This window comes from Pocillopora verrucosa, chromosome 1 (genome assembly GCF_036669915.1).
Source record: "Pocillopora verrucosa isolate sample1 chromosome 1, ASM3666991v2, whole genome shotgun sequence".
NCBI lineage: Eukaryota > Metazoa > Cnidaria > Anthozoa > Scleractinia > Pocilloporidae > Pocillopora > Pocillopora verrucosa.
The window spans coordinates 10,053,175-10,078,378 of NC_089312.1; the positions used below are offsets into that span (position 1 = coordinate 10,053,175).

The window sequence follows — 25,204 nt, forward strand, 5'->3', positions numbered from 1 at the left end:
GTGTCCAACTGATTTGCGAACGGATCGGAGCCAAATAAATAAACGCCTCTACATTTCCTGGCCATTTCTTCCAGTCGCTCTTTGCTTAATTAAATCGAAGAGTTTTTCAATTAGCTTTCACTCTCGCCCTTTATGATAAATGCATTTAGGCACCGGAGAGGAATCTCATCGAATGTCACTTGCAGCAAATACGAATACTCAAAGCGTGACGTCAATCCAATGCACCGTCAAAAGACTCTTTATCTCTGGGACCCGGTTCTTTTGCCGAGGATGAATGATGTGTTTGTGAAATCTTGACATCTTCGGTATAAAACAGCGGAGGTAAAACACAGAAAGAAAGAAATATCAAATCTACAATTTAAAGATGGCCATCTAATTACGAGAAGGAATTTTACCATTCCCACGGTGAAAATAAGCGGCTCCCGGTCTAGTTGATCCGCGAAAAACGTATATTTTGGGCTTGTATCAATTTGACGCAAACTCGATTTCAAAATCGCCGATCGTAGAATTTTTTTGATCTATATCGTTTGGAAAGCGATAATTTAGCCTTTTCTTGTGGATGAAACAATGTTTAAGGTTTTTTTCATGTTCGTTTTCGCAAATTGTCATTTATTTTGTTGCCCATATGAAGACGAAAAGTTCAACAAAACAGTCCAGGAAGGACATTTCAACATGAAATGCGAGAAAATGGTATGTAGAGACTGTGATCATTTATTTCCTAAATCGAGTTTTGATAATATTTCTCATAACTATGTACAATACTCTAGTTTATTTAATCGTTCCCTAATCATCAACAGTTTCTTGAACGCGAGATTTTTACAATTTATGATTTGAATTTTATCTTTACATGTGTCTTTCTCAAAAGTACGGTCACCCGTTACTGATGAATGTGAGTAGCATGAATTTTTGTTGTTTTATTTAAACCTATTTTAGACTAAATTTCAACTGACACAGAGAGCAGAACAGAAACATCACTGAATAAACGACCACAGCGAGCGAAGATAGCATTCTATCGAATATTTGATCATGAATAGTCGACTTAATCTCTTGTGTTATCGTTGCACCATTTTATTGTGTTTGAATCATAACACGCCTAAGACATGCCGCAGTCTGGACCCTTTCGGTTGCTGCTCTTTTAAATATGTCGCTTTGTGAGCAGGATTTTCCTCCTTTGTCTCTGCATGAAGTAAGCAAGATGTATGAATTTATAATCGCAATGGTGAACGAGTGTTTTTTTTTTCTTTTACTTGCAATTGCTGTATTTACTCTTTCTTGCTCAGAAAATTTAAACTATCTTTACACTAGGAATACTTTCTGTCAGTACGCTAAAATCAACAATTATTTCACGAGCTGGGAACTGTTTTAAACGCCATAATGCTGATTGTAAGCTTTGCAGTTACTTGTTCGCGAATTCTTTTTTCCGAACCTTGCCGTTATGAACTCACTTTTCACCAAAGCTTGCCTCGAAATAAATACTAGCCTTAAAGAAAAATTACCTAGGAAAACGTTGCACCTCGGAAACTAAGACTTTCTCTCGTAATTTTCTTTCAACCAAAACCTGTGAAAAATAATTTGACAGTGCTGTAAATTATGGCGATATAGGCCTGTAATTAAGGGAGATGAATATGAAAATTACAAGAAAACAGGAAATAAGCATTGACACAGAAATTTGCAACAATGTACCAGCAATCATAAAGACCCTCATGTTTTCCAAATTAAGATAATTTTAAATTTGTCTGTGAAAACTTCCTTTTGCCTTACGTTTTCCGATTCGAAACATTTCGTCTTTATGAAATTTCCACTCAAAAAAGTCTGTTTCTATTTAGTGCGGATTTTTTAGTAGTATTCAAAATTTCTGAACATTCTTTGGTAATGAGAGTGTTTTGTTATCGTCAGAAAAACATCTTACGCTTTAATGTGAAATTTTGTTTTCTTAAACCTTGTATTTGGCTGGTTTGAAAATATTTTTCTAGCCTCAAGTCATAGAAAGTCGCATGGTTCTTTTGATCAGCTCGCTCTGAGGGAGCCGCATCACAAAAATGCTAAATGTGCCACTAACATCTAGATACAGTTTGTATTTCGCCTATTTCACTCTCAGATAGACAAGGCACTCTCCTTAAACGACATTAGGAGTAAGGAGGTTGCATATAAAGTTATCGGTAATGCGCGCGATGCAATTTCTAAGGAAGAAAGCCGAGATGAATTCAGTTTCATTCGGGTAAAATAGAAAGAGCGCCTTGAGACTCTCTTATTATTGTTGTAAACATTAAAAGGAATCTTTCCCAAAAAATCTCTCGGTTCAGTTAGACTTTTTGTGCCAGATCTATCAAATTCCTAAACTAGGACAGGTCATATGATCAGTGAGAATCTACCGCACGCTTTTCTCTGGCGGCAATCAATGTTATTGCCAGATTTTCTTTCTCAACTTCAATATCTTTTGACTTCAACCAACGTCTAAAGCTTTAGCCAGGAGCATTTCAAGAATTACGTCGGGTTTATAGGGTACTTTAGATTAAGCATTTGCTTGAGAGGGACAGAAATAATTGCAAGTGGGATGTGTTTTTGACGTGTTCCGTGCATGCTTTCCAATAACACCTCATACTTAGCGGCTATATGTAGGCTGGAAAAATTATGATAGAAAATAAAACTTTTACTATATTCGGACTTAGATTACAGTTTGAAGACATCGATATTTGTGATTACCTGTTGTGAAGGACGACTCTCAAAAACTGAAAGAACATTCGCTCTGCTTTTTCAGTTTCACCTGTCCTGGAACACATGAAGGGAAAGGATTACTGTATCTTCTTTGCATGCAAGTGAACATTAGCTTGATACAAAACTTTAAGTTCATCTTTTTATTAGATATTTATGTGTCTCTTCACTTCAACGGATAAATAGAACGGTTTTCGTTAAATGTAGGCCAAGCTACAAGCTGCAAGCCGTTCTGAAGGGAGTCAGCTTGGACTATTAGGATGTTGTGTTGCATATTTGATTGTACTGAGGTTTACAACGACAAATTGAGCCGACCGAATCTCATTTGCCCGTCAGGAAGCATTGGTTTCCAGTACTGGGAAATCCTATAGAAAACCGGTTAAAACTCTAATAAAGGGTAGGAACTACAAAAACTTACGTAGCTGATACGGACATTATTAATTTGGAGTATGATTTTGGGTAAGGGTACGGTTATGATGAGATAATATCGAACTGAAAGTTAATTCCAAAAGAAAGTTTGAACTCAGTCTTAGCTCCTTAAGGCCTGTGTTACTACTTATGTGTTCTATTTTTAAAAATCGCTGTCAGCAGCTGAATCCTTCACGTAAAGAAACAGATGTAGCGGAAAAGAAGAGGGCAGTCAAGTATCCACTGAATGTATGTTCACCTTGAAATCGGATATGATTCCAAAAGTGATATGTGAAAGTTACTAGCAGTTAGGCCTAAGATTTTCAGTTATTGAGGTATCGAATGACCTTTTTGACTACTGAATTGTGAGCATCTAAGTACTTTTTCTAATTTTCCTTGCACGAAAGGATCAACTGATTTATGTTGCATGTAGCTCTATTTTTTCTTGCAGCCTCCATATCCAACATCTCGTTCTTTAATGTTGTTATTTTCCTCACTACCTATTGTGATATCGAAGTAATGTCGCTTTGGTATATTGGGATCACGGTTTGTTTTTTGAGCTCTTCGGTACATGAAAAACTATCGAGCTTTTTTTATGTGTCAAAAAAAGACTTTCTCAGGCCGGAAAATCCTTATAATGTAACTTTAGAGAAATTATGAACAATCTTGAATAAAAAAGCATTCGGGAATGGCAAATTTTTTGAGAAATTTAGCAAAAGTCGGATTTATGAGGACTAATGCTAAAATTTAACGGAAGTATTTGAAATCTCTCTATGCAGGAGAGGAAATTAGATGAAGAAATCCACCGAAAACTACCATTGCATGCTTACATTTTTTTTTTTACTTTTACAATTGATGGATGTGCTTCTCCAATTTTCCAGGGTTGCATGACCAAAGGGTTTTGGCAATCAGCCTCTCGGAATAGCAAATGTAAACAGAGAACAGAAACCGGAAATTACCAACATATCGCATCGCTAACAAAAGAATTGTAGCCCAGAGGCGTATACGTTCCTTTTGTTAATAGCTCAGAAATATCTCCACTTTGTTCCCATGCAGTAGGAAGAAATTAAAATGAAACTCTTTGCAAAGCATGCTAATGACTTGGGTGTCCAATTTAAACTCTCTAGTTGAAAAGTGGCAATAATTAATCGCTGTAATCGGATTAATCAGTGATGTCCCTTCAATAATAGCGGTGTATCTGATAGGCGCATAGGACCCACTTAAACCATGAAAATTATTTTGATATTAATTTAACGATAACAAAATCACGCTACATAACTGATACCCTACTTTTGTAAAATATAAGCCTCTTGGTTTCCCTACAGGTTTCCTAGCCACATGTTAAATTTTCAATATATTATATAGTATCATATCAATTCCTTTTTAATTCTATTGATGAATTACAATCATAAACAAACAAACAATAAGCAGTTGGAGACATCTTGAAAGACAGCGCTAAAATTTATCGGCTCAGTTTTTTTCGCCATTTTGTGAATTCAATTTGCCATTAATTTTCTTTTCAGACAGTGCAGTTTTCGAGTGCAGAAGTTCAGCGGTCTATCGCTCGTTACATACAGCCCTTCGTCGGAGCGATCGACGAAGGGCAAACGCTCGAATCGTCAGCTTTGCAACTCACTACGGTACCAAATTTACATTATCAACTCAGTTGATAAAACCAAAATTATCTTGTGATACTCCTCCACTGACGCAGCACCACAGTTTCATTAGAAACTTACTCTCTTTGTAATTTATTTGGTTCTAGATTTTTATACTTTGTCGGTAATTTTACAGGTTACTGGTATAAAAGGAAGTCTTCGTCCCTTCAGCTGTGGGCACCAGTGTAAAGAGGTAAGTCACTAAGGATAACCCTTTAACTCCCAGATCAAATTTGTATTTCTCCTTACTGTCAACCATACAATGCTTACAATGTTAGTTCGGAGAATTTATTATTGGATTAACTCATTATCCCCAATTTGATATTTTTCTTTATTCTTATCACTTATCTGGTTGATATTGTATTGATATTGTAAGGAGAAATTCTGTCTTGGTCACTCATGGGAGTTAAAGAGTTCAATAAATAAACCATTTGCCGAAACAACAACCTCAAGTCGAATTCATGTACAGATCAAAACTGGTTTGTTTTTCTCCTTTCCACGACCATTGATTTTGCTCTGATGGTTCCGGCCCAAACAAAAATTTCAATCAGGAACAGATAGAAGTTTAAATAATGTCGATGTAAGGCAATGTATAAACCAATTACAATCATTGTGCAGCAATTGTCAATTGAGCGTTATTTTGTGATTTGTCTAAAATGTTACACCACTTTGTCCGGCTAATCAGATATATAAACAGGTAGTTCTTTACAATTTAGTCTCTTCGGTTTTTCCGCACTTTGAAGTTCATATTTTTAGTCAATGTACTTATACAGGATGTTTTCCGAGTTCTCACTTTCTCTTTCTCTCTCTCTATCTCTCTTGTGAACCATATTGCTTATTATCTTTTTCTAGACGACAATAACTTATCATTGAATCGTAAGAGAAACATTGCCAATTGAGTATCGAAACTGATCTGAGATTGCACTAGTTTCGCTTTTCTTCGCTCCGTAATTGGTCCAGAAACTCGTGCCACTCTCTCCACCAGTCAGATGCAAAACTAAACCCAAGCAAGAGTTGGTTGCCAGCGTTTTCCAGCGCAATAGGCCGTTTTGAGTTTTCATCGGCTCTTACAAGTATTTTGTGGCCATTGGCCATTGTGATTACTTTGGTTTCGGTTTTACGTTACTCAATCTAAAAGCGCTCCATTGTTAATTAAAGCGCTGTTTTGGCTGAATTTGAAGTTCCGTAGTCACCACTGACACCACTCCCCTCTCGTTATAGTGCAAGAAGCCATTCAAGTTTTCCAAGTTTAATGCAATAACTGTGAAAGATTGTAAAGCTAAATGCAACCAAGTAAGTAATTCAATAACCAGTTGATATAGAAGTTGATATGAGGATTCCTTACGTGAAACGTTAAGTACGTTCATTGCTGCACGGACTTGTTTCTTAAAAGTCACGATAGTAAACGGTCCCAAAATCTGAGTAGTAATACCAGTAGCTTCATGCTTTAGATCTATTCCAGTTGAAGAGGTCACTTGGCTCGTGTACAGACTTCTCTTACTTACGTTGAGTCGGGAAGCATTTAATAATACCGCGGTTTTTGAAACCTGTTCCTGTTTCAGACTGACCCGTGTGAAAAAGGATGCGAGTTTCTTCAAAGTGTTATTAATTCAGGTATTTATCATTTAAAACACCCTTTTTAAATAGATATAATAGAGAGAAACACATTTGATTTAAAAGGGAAGCCAGCATTAAGCCTTAGTATGCAAGAGTGTAAAAAAAACTTCGGTTGAGAACCAAAACCAGGAAATTATGACGGCGCTATTTCTCAGGTTGATTTTCGCAGCATAAAAGCAATTCCATGATTGAGCTTCAGTTCATGCTTTTCTCTTTAGGGACTCGTCATTTCCTTTTTGGCAGGTGATGAAGGGGGGGGGGGGGGGTAGAGGATTTTGGAGGGACATCCCATGGTTTTCATGCATTGGGAACAGGGAAAATCAAACGTCACGACAAAGTATAATAGGGGACTATAGAAAGAAAATGACAGATCACTAGCAATAACAGGATCATAAGAATATTGAAGAGCTTTTTGGGGGGATTTTATAGTGAAAATCAAAATACACATTCCTATCCTGCTCTCCATTGACTTTTATATATATATATATATATATATATATATATATATATATATATATAATTGTGGTAAATTGTGGCAAATGCTGTTGGAAAGTACACAATACACATGAATGTAGAGCCAAATACAGTTCAAAATGACTAAAATGAAACACGCATGATTCCCTGAGAGTTAGTTAAACTCCGAGTTACAGGGAATCATGCGTGTTTCATTTTAGTCATTTTGAACTATATATCAAGATACAATAAACGCTACGTAACCCCACAAAAAGAGAAGAAATCCCAACAAGAATGACCCTTGCGTTAGCAGATGATCACCTGAGGCAAATTTGAACTGAATCTCACGGGAGATGAGCACTGACCAGTTGGCTGTCGGAAAGTGCTCGATACACATGAGTGTAGAGCGAAATACAGTTCAAAATGACTAAAATGAAACACGCACGATTCCCTGTTACTCTGAGTTTCGTGCTTACGCACTAATATACATCAAGTTGCTTGGATCATCCTCTCCCATCAACTCCTTTGTAACGCAGATGATAGATCGGGTGGCATCTGGTATGACACAAGGAACATCACTTCCAGAGGACCGTACCTTTTCTGTCGTACGTCAACAGAGTTATTAGTTAACTTTGAGTTTCGTCTTGTCGCCGAGAGCGCTGCTGGATTTGAGCCCGTTACCTTCATTATCTTTGTAAAGACGACGACGCAAGATTGGTATATACTAACACTGGTAAGTAATCATTCTTTTTACGCATATGTTGATCAACAACAAAACTAAGCAGATTGTTTGGCTTGATTCTCATCAAAAAGTTATTAAAAAGTTGACTCCTCGCTTAAATTCTTATTAAGAATTTTTTGATCGCCCTTCATTTATATCTGTTACTGTGCCTTATCTTCCTTTAAAGATAACGAACATTCCAACATCATCATAGTTTTTATTGGGCAATTCACTCACGTGATTAGGAACCTCCGCTCCTCTGATTGGCCGAGATGTTGTCCTATGTACCTTGCCTTAAGCAGCCTGCATGAGTTGTTTTTAATACAGAAGCGCTAGTTGAAAAATAGCATTAGCATTATTTTTTATTTTTCGGAAGAAAACAACCAGACCAATAGGCCGACAGAACAGCAAAACAAAAACAAAAAAACAAAACAAGCCAATTTTACTGACTGAATTGAAATCATGTAAGTTATTCTCCTCCTGCCTAATTTGTTAAAAAAAAATCGCTCTCATTAATTCCTTTGCTTTAATTGCTTAACGATGTTTAGCTCACCCTCGGCAAATATTGAAAATGATACTTATTCATAATTTTTATCATCATAACATCATTGTAATCATTATTACCCTTATTATCATACTCATGGCAATTATCATCATTGTCATTATTATTTTTATCATCCGTTTTTTTTTCAAGTTAGAACACGCATCAACGATATAAGAGCATTTAAGTTTTTTTTTTTTGACTTCTAATCACAGCCAATACACAGTCTCACACTGTTATCAATTCACTCTTTTTTGCAATGCTCTTCGAAACAAAGTGGCGCTGGTCACAGACAGAGCGCCTAGTGCAGGCTAAATATATTCATATATCATTTCAATTCAGTCTTCAGAGCTTCCATTCTATGCAAATGATCTTCATAAAGGCTTTAAAATGCAAGTAGCTTTTGCCATGGTAACATCAAAGGGACTACACTCTGCACAAGATTTTAAAAAATTCCGCAATATTAGCAAATGGATGTCGACGTTGAGTGGTAAGTCTTTGTTTGCGAGAAGATTAAAACTGAAACAAAAAATTAATCTGGTAACAAAAATTATCAAGAAGTCCTCAGATTTAATCATTTTGACAATTATTTTCTGTTCATCAGTTGATAACATTAAATGCATTTTAGTTGATATCGAGTAAGTCACGACTTGCCTTTCTCCTGACAGCAATACTCCTCGATCATTAATTAAGATCACGAGTAAAAAGGAATTGATCGCCAACCAAAGAATCTTTGATTATTAAATAAATTCTCCTAGTCAGTATTAAAGGAAATCATATTGAGAAGAGTATGGAGAAAGTAGATACTGATGTTAGGGTGTAAATGTTTTATATTAACGTCAGGTTTCCCAACATAAAGTTATCCTAGCTTCTAGTTGTTTTTCCGAAAAGTACTGCACGACAACGCTGAACAGTCAATCGAAGGGGTGGTGCGGTGATACTGAATTAAATAAAGCCGATATAACAATTTTAGATGTGTTTTTTAAAATGTCATATTTTCTCTGTAGTTTTTAAAATATTCGTAATCTCGTCTCATTTCTCATACAACCCTTCTTGATCTACCGCATTTTAATTCAGATGAAGATCCTATAGACCCTCCTAGGGACGTGAACGTTAATTTGAAACCAGCAGGCGACAAATTTGAGGCCCATGTGACTTGGGGTTTGGCGCCGCACAGTAAGTGAATTTTTCACGAAACTCAGATTTGACTGAATTGTAATGGCACACATCAAGAAAACCGGGAAACTTTGGATCACCACTCTTTTCTATAAAACAATAGAAAAATCTGCATGAAACGAAAACAACACTTTTTTTAAATTCTGTCATTTTTGGTGTTACTCATATGAATGCACCCAATCTTAAATACGAAACTTTTGAAGCTGGGGAGAGGTTTAACCTGAATTTCAACGTTTTCAGAGTTGTTTGCCTGAGAGTTTGACGTGGGTGTCTAGGATAATAATAATAATTTATGGACTTATGTCGCCCGGTTATCGATATAAAAGTTTTAGTAGCGCATTGCAATGTTTACAACTTAAACTACACCAAAATATTAAAGTTGAAGGTCGACTTCAGGGTTGAAAATAAAATATATATTCAGATTACAAGAAAATTAGCTTATAGTAAGGAGAAAGAAAACAAATTCTTAACAAAAAAATCTCAATCGATCTTATCTCTCCTTGCCAAAGGCGGAAACTGTTTCATCGATTTTATGGTTGACTCTTGTTGAAAATTTTGTAGGCAAAACATGTGACTACATGATTGACTGGCGAGCTAATGAGGAAGATCACTGGAATATTGAAAGATATGAACTTGATCGACATAAGGTAGGCTGCGCTCTTACTAAAGTCATTTGAACTTTTATCGATCTAATAAGTTTTTCATTTCTGTTTTAATTCTATCAGCATCATGTAGGTACAAAGATGTATTATGTGCTGCAAGGTTTATTGCCAAACGAGAATTACACTATAGATGTAAGTTTTTAATTAATTTATTTATTTTTGACACGCATTTGATAACGTTAGCTGTCATATCAAATATTTTCACTTGTTTGTTGATAAGGCTGTACTACCGAAAAAAAGACTTAAAAAGTCCTACGCAATATAACGTTTTTTTAGGTTTTCAAACAACATCCTCTGCTTTGAATGCACGTTTGTCTTTCAACTTCTGAAGAAAATTCGTCTCTGTAAAATTTCTGTGATTTTCATCATTGTTTTCACGAAAGGATTAGTAGATATTGGTATGAGAAATTTATAAGTGGAACTTCATTATCGCAAAGATAAGTCCTCCATGACACAATTTCCCTGGCAAATTGCGTCTAGAGAAATGTGCCTCTCAATCTCACGCAATATGAAGTGACCGTGAAAAAGAATGAAATAATATTTAGTTCCTATGCAATAAATTATGCCATTGTTTAGATTGCGTGTTGCACAGATCAGGAATAATCAAGTCTTTTTTCTCGCATTTTAGATCATATCCACCACTTCTGATGACAAAGAAAATAAAAGCACCGTCTATATTGTTACTCCATCCTTGAGTAAATATCACTTTTTTGATCATAATCACATATATGTAGTGATTGTTTATTCTTCTGTTCTATCAGGAGTCCATTGAGTAATGAGCTAATGGTTCTATACCAGTCCTTTTGCCGTGATATGATGTAGATTGTGCACTCCGACAGTTATTTGGCGCGGAAATATTTTTCTTTGATTAGCCATCGCATAAAATTCATCAGCGTTGGCAAATTCTACAGATTTAAAAGGCTTATATATCGATCAGAAAATGTGGCATGATTCTTTAAACGAAATTTAAAATTTTTCATCTTATCAATATTCGTACAACTGATCTAGCTTTAGAACTGAAATTAGGTCATGATCATCAATTGCCCTTACACCCTGATTTTCTTTCAGATTGCTTCAATAAAACTGGCTTTCATTACACCTGCAGTGAGTATTAAACCCGCAAGGCGTTTTTTTTATGTCATTGGCAAGTGACAACATTATTTCATTAGTCTCGAGTTTTAAGTTTTAAGTTTTCAATTTTATTGCCAGTTATTTCTCATAAATGATAACGCTAAACAAAGGATCATAAAGATATAATCATGTTACACTAACGTACTTTTTAAGAGCAATTAAAAGTTTAGTCTGTTCTAGGCATTTAGTGGGTAAAACGGAGTGAAATAAAAAATGGCGCGAAAATTGCAGGAGAGAGAAAAAGCGAGCGAAGTCTGGATCGGATAAAACTCGATCCAGAACTCCTTCGTTTTTTCACTCCTCCAACATTATAGCGCTGTTTACTATCGTTTCATCAACGGAACGCCTGGAACAGACCATTCAAAATTGATCGTCGAAAGCTGGACATCCGGGGTTTCATGGGGTTTGGTTCCTTTGCTATGTGATTGTCATATAGGAATCTCGCGCCGCCCTCTCAAGCAATCAGATCAACAAATAAATCCGTTAGCAACTTGATCAGATTTTGTAGCGGGATGCATGACCATCTCAGAGAACTGGTTCTTTTGCAAAGCCATGAGAGACAAGGACTCTTGAGACTGGATTTAAAATCAACCATCTTTCACACGGACCCTATCCTTCTCTCTTTCCCAGTCCTTGGTCCACCAGAGAACCTAACCTTGGTCAACGTCAAACACCTGTCACGCAATACGTCAAAAGCTGTGGTCACGTGGTGGCCGCCACATAATATATTCTCTACAGATCATATACAAGAATACAGATTAACGTGGAGAAAGATTCCCATCCTAGTAGGACAAATGTCCGAACCTCATAGTGATTCTACAAAATTACCACCAGTAAGTAAGAATCCTGTTAGGAAGATCTCTCTGAAATTTGAGGGAAACCTCGAAATGACCAGCTGTTCTGGCAGAAAACTCACGAAGGGGGTATCACCAAGTAAAATTTTGAATCGGCTCTCGAGAGCCACAAGATCAAGTAACATCCTCTGTTAAAGTCTCCTTCCGTCGATTGATTTCGTTTCGCAAAGCAGCGAATTGTTACGAAGGAGACCGGCTTTTTCGAGAATTTTTCTGTCGTAAGTTCGCGCACACTATGCCAGCCAATTGAAACCAATACTTTGAAGTAGCGCTTAGCATTCTTAGACGGTCAGGTTTCGTCGTGATAAACATAAAGGTTAGTGAATCAAGTGGCTGGCTAAGAGCGCGGACACGATGAAGGGAATCTCAACTGGCTACGTACCTCAAGTGCGCTGAACATTGCCATCTTTGTTACCGCAATAGAGAATAGTTTTGGTATAATACTTTGGAATAATAGTAAATGCCTCATCGACCAAAACTGTTCCGTCAACATGACTGGATATTTGCCCGCTCACTTTTGCGTTTCAATGAACCTTAACTTTGTTTCTGCCCAAGGGGAGCGCAAAAAGGTACTTGAGAAAAATTCATCAGATCTAATATCCTCGTTTATTGTTGTTCTCTTACAGGAAAACACCAGTTTTCAATTGGTTGGTCTTCACAATGGTTTCCCTTACATCTTTACGGTAGACTCGTAGTACACTTTGCACTTAATTGGCATATAATTGATTCAGTTTTAACCTCGGTGCCCCCTTCAAGGGGCTGATACACTTTGTTTGTTTTAAAGATCTCTGATAACACCTGACCGATCCTTACCTCACTGTTTGGGTTGTCCATTGTTTACACCTTCACGTGCTCAGTACATTTGATATTTCATTTTGATAACATCAGGTAGCAGCAGTATCACCAATGACAGGGAAAGGAGAGGAAGCGAAACTCTTTTTTAACACCTCAGGTGCGTCCGTGAATCGCATGAAATTGGTTGAACCGTTCGAATCAAATAAAAGATAAGCACAGTCAACTCTCCGCTAATGAACACTTTCATGTTTTGCCTCCCAGTCAGACTCTGTATTTACACATTTCCGTTAGTGGACACTCTCTTGTAAGCGAGACGCGCACACTTTTGAAAATGAAAATTGGGCTTTACGTTTGTGTACACTCTATCGTAAGCGGACACCCCATGCATAGTAATTGAATCTTAGCAATGAAATTTTTCTTAACTTGCAAATCAACAAAAATATGACCTGACGCAGGAACAGAACAATGGGGGTTTGGTTTTGTCCGTTCGTTTTACATGAATAAGACCCCTACATGACATTAGTGGTGTCACGTTATGGCCTCGTTGGTCATGGTCTACGTTAAATTCTCAAGTAAGCGGACATCCGCCCTATTTTTCTTACGTGATCGCTCATGGGATTAATTCTCGTAGGTGGACAGTTCCACTAACGGACACTTTTTCCAATTCCCGAGGGTGTCCGCTTCGAAAGAGTCGTCTTTATTATGGGCTTCAGAACTCACCGTGAAATCAATATCATGGATTACTGCAGAGTATTGCTGCTCCTCCAATGTTAAGTACTAATCCGTCCCTGTCTATTCACCTACCCCCCACAACCCCTCACCCCACGGTCACCCTCAGTATTTTATCTTACTTCTCTGATGGTCATCTACACTGTTGTGTGGAGAGAGAAGGGCTGTTCAATCGAAGCAATATGTTTTATCTAAGGATATGATCTAAATGACCCATCGATTCGGAATGCATTGTGCGAACTTCTAGCCTGGCTTACTTCCCTTCAAATGATATGAAATATTGATATTTCTACCGCATGCTCTTTTTTTCACAGGTCCTCGTGTTCGCGGTATCAAATACGCCCAATCTTCACCTACCCATAAGGCGGGCACGCCCTTCCCATATCTGGTGACAGCACTCGTGCTGATAACTGTACTTGCCTGCTTCTTCGGTGCCACCTATTTATACATCAAGAAGAAATACGGAAGTATATCCTCAGCTGTGCAGCAGATGCAAGTTCAGTATATCAACAGCAGAGCTATGTAAGTTGAAGCTTAAAGTTACAGGCTTAAATCAAATTTGTGTTCGAGCAGATAATAAAGGCAAAGCCTCTAACCATCGGCTGCATGTGGTAAGCATACAAAGGAAGCTTATGTGAAACCCGAAGAAGATTGTGCTAAAGAAGTTGGAACTAAAACCAAGAATCGAAAATAGTGAAATATGGTTCCCGTACGGGCCTGAAATTTTTTTCAGGTCCTACTTACAACTACTAGTTTCAGTAGTGTTCTTAGCTGCGAGGATCTTCTAATTTCATCTTTCCACCGCAGTGCAAATATGTGAATTTTCATATATCTAAAATCTTCATTCACTCGGATGTTTATTTGTACCCAATTCATTGACCAGCTCCCAGTTGGCTTGTTAGCTCAATTGGTAGAGCGCTGCACCGGTATCGCAAAGGTCATGGGTTCAAATCCCGTACGGGCCTGAAATTTTTTTCAGGTCCTACTTACAACTACTAGTTTCAGTAGTGTTCTTAGCTGCGAGGATCTTCTAATTTCATCTTTCCACCGCAGTGCAAATATGTGAATTTTCATATATCTAAAATCTTCAGTGAAATATGGCTTACTTCATGCGTCGAAACTTGTAACGGGCACAAAAAGAACCCTGTAGGAGACTGAAGCATTTTGAAAACTAGAAGTGACCGCTATTCCTGAAACTTAAATATTTAGTTTTTACTGGTAAAATGTTTTCAGGTTGTTATTTAACGGAGGCACGTTTTCGTTGGATCTCCCTACCATTGAGCCTGATGAATGGGAAGTGGAATACAGCAGTGTTGCCTTCGGACAGCAGATCGGCGAAGGAGCTTTTGGAACTGTTTCCCAAGCCACCGTTATCGGCTTGATGGGTTTTCCAGTACTTAAGGAAGTTGTTGTTGCTGTCAAGAAATTAAAAGGTAAAGCAGTCGATAGTTGAGAATTGTTTTATGCTCGATCAACGTACGTGTACCGAGGTATGGATGCACACGAGAAGTTCGGAGAGCACAAGGGAAGCTTACTTGTTGTTTGAGCGGCGCTCAAGAGCAACTCAAGTCTATTAAGCCCTCTTTGCACTAAACTTTCCAAGTGCATTTACACCCCAGTCGCTTAAGCAAATCCAAAAGTATTAAACGACTTTTTTCTAATAAAGTGGAAAAAATTTGAGCGCGATAAATAGGATTTGGATGTTAATATTGTCGTGACACTATAATGATGTCACTTGGAGTAATGTTAACTTTAATGACGTCATCAGGAGAGATGCGACATAATGATGATGTCATTTAGGGTGATGCACCATCATAATGACGCAAAGTGATGTAATTTTATTTAATGCAATTTTCAATAACCTGACATCATCATAGACTATTGATCCCTCGGAGCTACTTGACTTTTTATGACGTTAATGCTTTAACTGATAACATAAAAGTTACTTGAAGGAGCTACTTTTTCAACCTGTGAAGCACCAACCGAGGACTATAAAATTTCCTTATATTTGTCTGGTTTTTAGCAAACGCAAACTTGGAAGACCGGCGGAACTTCCTCACAGAGATATCACTGATGAAAAGCATCGGCAAACATCTGAATATTGTCAGCATGCTGGGATGTGTGACGAGTAGCGGCCCGCTATGTCTTATTACCGAGTACTGTCCTCATGGAGATCTCAGGAACTACCTCAGACTCATTCGGGATAAGGTGGGAGATTGTGTAACTTTGAACTGAGTGTTACTATGACTACTTTGGTATTGCTTTTGGCGTTCCGTGATTGGTCTAGGAGACTCGAACCACACTTTATTTCGATCAGAAACAAAATTTAGACCAATCCTAACCTGGTCACTTATGTTTCCCGCGCTTGACGTAGCTTATTTATTTATGCGTTTTCATTGGTTATTTCTAAAGATATGCCTTTGCTCTGATTGGCCAACGTGGCTGCTTTGCTTTTATGGCGACACTCAATTCAAACGCGATCTGATGATCTTGTCACGTGCAGGCAGAACAGAAACAAACTCTTTTTAAAAAAGTTTGTTATATTTACAGAATTTTAACGAATGCAAACTTAGAAGGAAACTGTGGTTCTTTCCAACTTGAAAAAAAAAAGAGTGAGCCATAAATTGCACGTTGTTATCCATGTAAAGCTCTACAAGGCCTTAGGAACTAACACGATGACTCACCATCATGAGCTGCCTTGTGGCCGCGGTCCTGACGTTACTAGAAAAGGAAAATAAATTCTGTCATATTGCCGGGCAATTGTTTAAAAAGTTATTACCACAGTTCCGTTTGGAACGTGATAAAATTTATCAAAAATTGATGTCTTGGAGATCACTAAAATCTTTCAAAGAAGTCACACGACAGATAAAAGTGTGCAAAGTTGTCAGGTGCATGCAGCCATTGATTCACGTTGCCATCTTCTTAATCAGAAAAAGAATCCGCACTTTGTTCTGCCCAGTGACTTTGTGAGCCCCGTCTTCAAAAGGAAAGCACTGCACAGTAATAAAGGATCAAAGAGTCCAAGTCCGGTGAAAAAACTTAAGGTAATAGCACTGCACCCGGAGGAGATATGGTTTATCCTCTCTTGACCACAAATGTTGACGAAATATTGTATAAATGTTGGTGAATGGATTACACTTAACACAGGTCCATATCTAAATGATTTATGGCTTACATTGCGCCTGGGGAAAGTTGTTTTGGTATTCAAATAAGTGTGGCCACTCTCTTATCAACGTCCTTGCATGTACTCTTTTCAATATTTCATGGTTGAAAGTTATTGCAACGGTCCCCGTTTTGTGTGCCATGGGATGGTTCATACATTTACTCTTCTTTGATCGAACTACGACGACAACGGCCATTCTAGTGCCTGCCCACTGCAACAGCCAAAATAACAGCCAGCTAGTCACTGACTGATGAACAACGTGACAAAATGTGTGACGATTCTCTCAGGCAAACGAACCCTGGTGGCCAAAGTATAGTTCGTGAGAGAGGAATTAATTACTTTTCAGCATTAAGAGCGGACGTTTAACAATCTAATGTTATCCTAGCACTTAACGCCAACTGTTTTGTTGACAATCTAATTATGATAACTTATTTTTGGTTTCTTCTTCATTTGCTATTTTGATCATTTCATGTATCTAGGTGCTGCAGTGAGCATTTTCAAGTTTAATTTTCCTCTTACCTTCCTATAGTGGCTCCTCTCTTAAACAGGAATTTCCCCTCTGTTCTCAAAGTGGACGTTGTAGATGGTTCAGAATCAAATGTAAACAAATTCTTCAAAAAGGTTCATTTTGCCACATCGCGCACCACCTCGACTGCCAAGAAAGCTTACCTTTTGCAAAAACGTAAAGCTGAGGATTGCCATTATCGCAAGGTTTTTTATTTTATTTTTTTGTCGACAGCAAGCTTTCTCTGCAAGCTGCCTTCAAGTTCAAAATAGTGACGATGAGAATCAGCCTGAAAACACTGAGGGAACATTCAGTAAGTACAGAACTGCCTATTATTTCCCTCTTATCGGCCTTTTTCTAGCCAGGTGAGTAAAGCGTTTACTGGGCGGAATTCTGCGAAGGCATACGAAGACCTCTCTCCGCTGGTACTGAATTTCTCTGCTGCTCAGTTTTTCCCAAAAACCACATGCGATTCCCACTTAAAAGGAAAAGGAAATTCAATTTATACATAATAGAAAAGAACAATTAGCGACTTCCTCCCTTGTGCTTTCATGATGGTCTCTCCAGGGCCTAAAGTTACGATGATTATCGATGAGTCATCGATAACTCATCGTAAACACACCGTTCGGTCATTATTAATTTCTTGATGATGTGATTCCGTTTCAGTGTCAAGCTACGATTTAAAACCTCGTGAGACGGACAGCAATCACAGCCTGTTGTCTTCAGTCAGGTAGAAATGATGTACCGCGATAGAATTAGACATATGATGCTCGTTTATCGTAAATCACCTCAAACCTCTCCTGTCCAGGCAGGAATGTACAGCAGAACTGTGGCCTCATGGTCAGTGCGCTGGACGAGAGGTCTTGGTTCGAGTCTGAGACCGAGACCTGGCCAGGTGAATAAGTTTTCTTGGAAAAAAATCTTCACCCTTACATCGACTCTCTCCACTCCGGAGTAAATGGATACCCGCAAATTGCTAGATAAATGCTGCGGGGGAGGGGGCTAACCTAACGATAGACTAGTATCCCATCCAGGAAAGAGTTGTGAAACTTCAACCTGCTTCATGCTAAGGAGACCGGGAGTACGCTCCACCTGGTTGGGCCAGGCTCGAGTACAGTTTTTACCTTTACCTTTTCAGCTGAGTGTCATAATCTGGGGTCTTAATAGTTTTTTTCGAGGCTTGACAGGTACCTCTGTCAGTTCTCTTCCTTTACAGAGGGGTTCATGTTTTCCTTTACCTTTGCTACACACTAGTGCGTATGCTTTAGCTGACAAGCACTTTACGCCCTCTGATCCAGAAAGTGTTCTTTTCAAAGAGGCAACACTAAGGCGTCGACAAGTCTGGACCCCACAATTATACATATTAATCATAAATCTTCCGTCGATCTTTCCCTAAAATCTTACCACTTAGCTTGCAGCCATCTTCCTTGGCCACCTGCTTTGTAATAGAAAATTCTCGAGGCCCGCTGCCACGCACGGTGTTCTCCGCACCGCAGTAAGGTGACGCCAAAACTTGAGCGATCTTGGACCTTAGTTTAAGCTTCACACCCAACCTTTTAGGTCTCCTACTTCAAAATCTTTCCATTTCATTTTCATATCAACTTCTCTCCTGGTATAGCTGTCTGTGCAACGATGCATGCAATTGTTCTGTCCAGCCGGTGCATGGAAATGACTACGTGAACCGCCAACGCAGTTGGAGCCATGAATCATCTTCTTCCGCACCTATGAAAAATCTAAGAATTCCTCTAAAGATCGGAACGTCAGTTCCTTCAACCCCCCTAAATCTCTCCCCCAGTGCCACGCCAATTCTCTCGGGAAGTACAAGCAAAGGCAGCTCAGTTCAGGCGGGTGGTTTCATGCTTGAAGAGAAGAGAGATGACATCTGCATCGTGGTGACAGACGCTGATCCAAATCTAAACCCCTGGGGTAATACAAGAAAAGTTTCCGCTGGGGAAAAGTGGATGGCGAATTTTGTACCAGTAACCGAGCAAGAGGAGAATGAACAAAACTCCCCGAAGAAAAGATCGTCTACTCTGAGTAAGTAATTTCATTATTCATTGTTGTAGGGTTATATGTAAGAGGAAGGAGTAAATTTTTTTTGGTGGAAAAATTTGTGGTTGAAAGGATTGGTATTAGGGATACTCACTTCCATATCATCCAACTGCCCTTCGGTTCTTTTTCTTCTTCTTTCTTTGTTTCCCCTCGTCTTTCTATATTGGAAAAACTTACGGAGGAAGTTTAAAATGCTGAAACGATAACAAGGCCAGACCAAAACACGGGGGCTACGTTCCCTATCCTCTGTCTCCTACTTGCGTGGGTTCTTTGGTTCTGCTAACCAGTACAGAGAAAAGACGCAGGAGACGGAGCCCTCAGTTCATCATCCTTATCCGAGAAAATTTGACCATTTAGCCATTTGAAGATGCCATAACGAAGGAAGCACACTCTCCTCAGTTACTTTACGACCCTGAGTGTTTGTCTTGTCTGAGGCTTGAAACCTCGACTGCCCGCACGTCAGTCCGACGCTCTAAAACACCAATCGAAGGGCTAACGCTCGAAACGTCAGCCTTTTAACTCTTTACGATGGTCAGTTGATACTACTAAATCATCCTGTTGCACTCTCCCACCGACGCACTTTCTTTAGAAACTTAATCCCTTTATTGCTCTAAAACACCTACTCACCAAGCCACGGTAATCTGAATGATACCCAGGCCAACTGTCGATGAAATCTCATTTTGAGAACATGGTCAGAGAGGTAAATAGCACGAGTAAAAAGTACAGAATCTTAATCTCCACTTAAGGGACGGCTGGATGGGGTGTATCAAGTGAACGAGATCTGATAAAGATCAGTTGGGATTCATCAGCCGCTTTACGATCCTAGGTCCATCTAAGAGTGAGGAGCGACTGCGGAATGAAAACAGAAGGAGAAGCCTTGAAGAAGACATGAGGGAAGAACTAACACAGAAAGTCCTCCTGTCATTTGCAAGACAGATAGCCGTGGGCATGGTAACTTAGAAGTCTGCTGCATTTTAGCGAAATCGTACCATCAACCCTTTGCGTTCTGCATGATATATTAGGTCACGACATGAGATGAAACTGTCTAAGATCAGAGGTTTCAATAACTTTTTACTCGCAGGCTGAACAGACAGCAGTGGGAGGTTTTATAGGCAGTGGCAGACCCCTCGTAGAGTGCTTTTATCGAAACTCCTGTCAAATGTTTCCTTTCATCATCATTTGAAAGGTGTACTTAAAAGAAACATTGTTGAAAAGTTTGGTGCTTTCAAACACGCTTTACTTCGTCGATTATTTTAGGCGCAACCGATTACATTTGTGTTTCAATGCGTCTGATGTGCTGTACAGTTTTTTTCTTTGCCAAAGTATTTTTTTACTTTCATAACTTTCTTCGTCCTCTCAGGAATACTTGTCACAGAAGAAGTTCATTCACCGCGATCTCGCAGCGCGTAATATTCTTGTCTGTGATGATAATCTTGTCAAGATATCTGACTTTGGCCTGACCAGAGATGTTTACGAGAGTTGTGAATACCAAAAGGCCCAGAGTGCAGGAAAACTTCCCATCAAGTGGATGGCGATTGAATCTCTCTTCGACAATATTTGTACCACGCAAAGCGATGTGTAAGCAGCTCAGTTTTTTTTCTCTTTCTTGTTAGAGTAATTTTATTGAGCGTAGAAAGCAATTCGAGACTGCTGGCTCTTACAACAAACAATAGAGAACAAAACGGAAAAAGAACGAGGAAAACAATAAAAACAACAGGTTAACGAGGCGGTGTGCTATTGTGTCTTCTCACAAGAAGGAGCCAGATTTCTTCGGTTTCGCTTTACTTCGCTCGGTGATTGGTTTAAAAAAACTCGCGTCATCCTCTCGACAAATCAGATTAAAAACTAAAAACAATCTTGATTTGGTTATTCTTAGTTTCCTCACGTCGTTTTCAGCAGTTTGCAAGCTTTTCCTTGAGTTGTCATTGGCTCCCTGTGATGTCATCTCTTTTCTGATTGGGTGGTGTATCTACTCTAGTTTTTTTATCTTCGACGTTCATCGAAAATCGCCCTAATTGACATATGACCAAGTCGTGATTTTAATCAATTCGGAACTAAAGGGCTTAGTTAGGTAATGACGGTACATTATTTTTTCAATTCGAATATGATGTGCCATGACACAGCAAACCTAGTGACTGCGTAAATTACCATTCACACGACACAGATAACGTTAGGGTCGCATTAAAACTGAATTCTTCAAGTTTAAAACAAATTCCGGGAGGCATACACTTATACAATTGCTCTTTGGATAAAGGCGTCTTTTTTGATCGAATGAACTGATCAAAACCATTTCTTTGATCAGTTTTACCTCTTATCACTGGAAATATTGTGTAAGTTTTCACCAGCTATGCCGTTCCCATGCTCTTAATGAACAGTTTAATATGGATGTATATTATCATATGCAACGCGTGGGTCTGTACTTACATCTCGAATTGCATCGGGAGTGAACAGCCGCTTCCTCCATCTCACCGAAATAATCGATGCAATCCAGCAGATGGCCGAAACACGAAAGTTTTTATCGTAACTTAAACAAGGGGGAGGGGGAATGTGAATTAAAAAAGGAATAAATGTCTAGGGCATCGTGACCATTTGCAAAAATGGAAAATGGCTAAGGAACTAACTTTATCACTTTTTTATTTGTATTTTAGGTGGTCGTACGGCATTGTGCTCTGGGAAATCATTACTCTGGGTAAGCACATTCCTTTTATCCATGCTTTGAAGCAACAGTTTTCTAAATGATGTATTCTGAAGGAAGAGTTTGATCTTACATAGGCCTCAACAATCATCTTTCTATTTCACATCGCAAGAGTTGCCATGATAACACGTCACAAGTACATGTTTCTGCCTCATCGTTGTGGTCCAGAACTTATCAGCCCTTTTTACATTTCTGTGGCATTTTTCATGGCGACAGCTACAACCAGGATCGCAAAAGATCATGTCAGGGATTCATGAGACCTTTTTTCCAAACTAGCACTTTATTCAGCGCCATTTTGCCATAGAAAAACAGTTTGTAGGTTTTGACCAACCTACAAAACTTACAAAAAATAAATTATAAAGGATTATCTGACTTTCTAATATTCACCATTAATGGTACATTTTAAGTGCGGATCTGACTGATGAGCATTTCATTCCATCAGGTGGTTCTCCCTATCCTGGTATATCAGGTCGAGATATTCATAAGCTAATCAAGAATGGATACAGAATGGAGAGACCGGAGACGTGCAGTCAGCAGATGTGAGTTGGATGAGAAACAAAAAGCATCCTTCTGAACTTTTATCCCTATTACTAGGAATCTACCATTTACATAAGATCAGCAATTTTCAAACAGCCCAGCCCTGTATATCATTTTAGGTGCGCTGAAGGTCTGTCGTCAGGCCTCATAAGCGATCGTTACCTGGCAACCAACCGGTTGACCGAGTTTCTTTGTAACAATTTATTACAAAAACATTGAGTTTAACATTTTTGCGTACGTAATTTCCGTGCTGAACGTGACAAGTTCAGTTGTAATTTTGAAAGTGTTTCAACTTTATGAGTTGGCCGACTTTTGTTCTTACTTTCGATGATTTTTTTTCTGTCATTTCTTCAGCTACCAAATCATGTTATCCTGTTGGAGAGCTAATCCTGAAGAAAGACCAAGCTTCACAGATCTGAGAAACGAGCTCGAGAAACTGCTAGAAGAACAGGGGGACGAACAATATATAAGTGTCAACTGCGCTGATTTTGATGATTACTGTGCTCTGGTTGGAAACCAGAGCAGCTCAAGTGAAAACGAAGAACTTGCCTTGCTCACGAGTGATCAAAGTACAGCGATATAGACATACGCGCACAAATGCCCAGGGTTTATAAAATGAAGCAGTCTCAGCAAAACACTACTATCGATATAAGTGAGACAAAGCATGTACTTGGAAATAGTTTTTAAAAATCAGTTAGTCAGCCTTTGCTTCCTCTACGAACCTAGTGGTGCATTAAAGGTCTTTTCCTAAGGTTGGGATAATCTGGGGTTTAGTGATTAAATCTGCGGTAAATGTCACCAGAAATTCCAATCAGAATTAGAGCGGAGGAGCCAATAAGATCTCAAAATAATTCGAAGAGAAACTCGCTTCAAACGCGAGAAATGACAGTGATCAAGTTGCCAATGATTTACTCTTGTATCTGATTGGGTGAAAGGGTGGCGTGAGTTTGTTCGACCAATCACAGAGTGAAAGAACGAAAACCGGTGCACCCTCTGTCACCCCTTGTTCAATTAATACAGAAAAAGTGGCGCCTCTTAGAGTAGCCTTTGTTATATCATGTAAATCATTTTATGATAACTTAAAGTTGAATTGAAATCGATATTTTCGAATAATAATTTCCTTCTCTCTTTCATCTACTATGCACCCTGTGAACGTACAACTTAGCGGAAAAGATTTAACTGTCCGGCCCGCTAAAATTATATGGTTGTCACTGATGCAGAAGTCTTCTTAAATTTGGCGGGCTATAAAAAGTTTGAGCCATCGTTTTTCTGTAAATCGTGTTTAATTTTTGCAGATGACTGAGCAATGATTACGAGTTTTCAATCATTTGAAACTTTTTGACTCTTAGGTTTAAATAGGGTGATGGATTTTACAGGTAACGGTTAAGATTTTTGCCATTGTACGAGTTACAATTAATTCTTTCGGTCACGGTCAAAAGAAAAACCTTTTACGGTTAACTTTTCACTTTGACGATTGGTTAAAATTTGCAAATTTCACGCCTAACTGTTTTTTTTTCCTCTTTTGCCTTTCTATGGTAAACGGTTAACCTCATTAAAACCCTCATAATATACAGCAGTGATAAAATTAATGTAAATAGATACAATGTAAATATTATTCCACAATAAAGATGTAATAAATATGTTCCTGACCTCGTTTTCTTAGCTTGTAAAATAGGTCGAAGTTATATACACCATAAATCGAAGGATGAAAATTCAGTTCGGTCCGTAACTTGTGGCACGACCTCCGACTCAGCTGGCCCGAAGTTTTTGTGGATGTATTAACCCGACTGTAATTAATCATAGTGTAACAGCTATAAACGCGTAGCTTCAAAAGATAACAGCATAAAATTCTGGCGGATTCGTCGCAGACTGTATGTTGAAAATTATGTTTTTGTTTTCTGTAAGTAAACAAACTAGCAAATAAATATATAATTATGAAAAGGTGGGGAATTCTTACCCAAAGCCAAGATTCAATGAAGTAACACGTTTAATTTCTATTTTTAGTAAGGGATTCCCAGGTTTTCCTCACTTTGCTGCGATGATTGGGCGTAAAATGATCCAACTGCCTTGATCTACGATGGGCTCATGGTATTAATACTCGCCTAAGAAAGCAAAGGGAACGATTGGCTCATAAAAAAAACTACAATTCATCTTCTCCGTGTCAAGTCTACGTTTTCATTCAGCTATTTTGTTTCAAGCTATCATTCACTGTTGTTTTTCACGCGTGCTACGCAAATTTGGTTTCACTGCCTAATGTTTCACATATTAAACAGACATCGTCTTGTCAAAGAAACGGTTGATTTTAATGATATGGAGGTTTTAAAAGATAAATATTCTATTGAATTTCTCAGTAGAGTCAAACAGTGGGCCTTTACGCAGGCAGTCTCACCCTATTGACGAGGTCCTTCCCGCAAGTCAAAAAAAAAAAAAAGAAAACTTGAAAAAAATGAATCAGCACGCGCGCGGAATTCTGGGAGTGAGGCACACGAAAAGTGGGCTCTACGTAGGGCAATACCTTTTTATCTTGTGCTTAACTGAGCGCGTCATTTGATTGACTTCAACTCAGTTTTTCCATTTGACTATAGAGTGACAAAGAAGTTCTCAGTATACATGAAAGAAACCAAAGGAAATGTTTAGGGACAGGCTGCAGTTGACAAACTTCATTTAGGCCCAGGGGAATGTTTAAAAATTTGAGCCAACACTATTAAAATTGTTTTAGAGAGAAAACATTGACGGCAAATGTCAGTCCTTGGCGATAAGGCTGGCTGTTACATGCGTCTCATATGTATTTAAATTAT

The 25,204-nt window shown here is 38.5% G+C and overlaps 1 protein-coding gene across 3 annotated transcripts; it reads left to right on the forward strand.

The window, feature by feature from the left end:
* The first annotated feature begins 363 nt into the window (after nucleotides 1-363).
* Nucleotides 364-24,070, forward strand: LOC131795005 (uncharacterized). 3 transcript variants are annotated; one of them, XM_066161430.1, is made up of 27 exons: nucleotides 364-690; nucleotides 866-889; nucleotides 4,912-4,968; nucleotides 5,997-6,068; nucleotides 6,338-6,389; nucleotides 7,382-7,578; nucleotides 8,450-8,597; nucleotides 9,185-9,283; nucleotides 9,845-9,930; nucleotides 10,009-10,077; nucleotides 10,574-10,640; nucleotides 11,014-11,049; nucleotides 11,707-11,909; nucleotides 12,557-12,613; nucleotides 12,819-12,882; nucleotides 13,769-13,976; nucleotides 14,688-14,887; nucleotides 15,478-15,662; nucleotides 16,385-16,498; nucleotides 17,357-17,435; nucleotides 17,789-17,852; nucleotides 18,741-19,159; nucleotides 20,001-20,125; nucleotides 20,535-20,752; nucleotides 21,823-21,863; nucleotides 22,312-22,408; nucleotides 22,761-24,070. In XM_066161430.1, exons 1-27 carry the CDS (start codon nucleotides 568-570, stop codon nucleotides 22,987-22,989), a joined length of 3,333 nt encoding a protein of 1,110 aa, XP_066017527.1. In that variant the 5' UTR covers nucleotides 364-567; the 3' UTR covers nucleotides 22,990-24,070. The 3 variants fall into 3 exon arrangements, with proteins under 3 accessions (XP_066017527.1, XP_058968547.2, XP_066017530.1); XM_059112564.2 differs by lacking the exon at nucleotides 11,014-11,049; XM_066161433.1 differs by lacking the exon at nucleotides 866-889.
* The last annotated feature ends 1,134 nt before the right edge of the window (nucleotides 24,071-25,204 follow it).

Coding starts and splice junctions, on each gene's coding strand:
- LOC131795005 (XM_066161430.1), top strand. CDS start 568: ATGTTTAAGGTTTTTTTCATGTTCGTTTTCGCAAATTGTCATTTATTT. Junction 8,598..9,184: donor ATGGATGTCGACGTTGAGTG/GTAAGTCTTTGT, acceptor ATTTTAATTCAG/ATGAAGATCCTATAGACCCT. Junction 17,853..18,740: donor AGCCTGTTGTCTTCAGTCAG/GTAGAAATGATG, acceptor CTCCTGGTATAG/CTGTCTGTGCAACGATGCAT.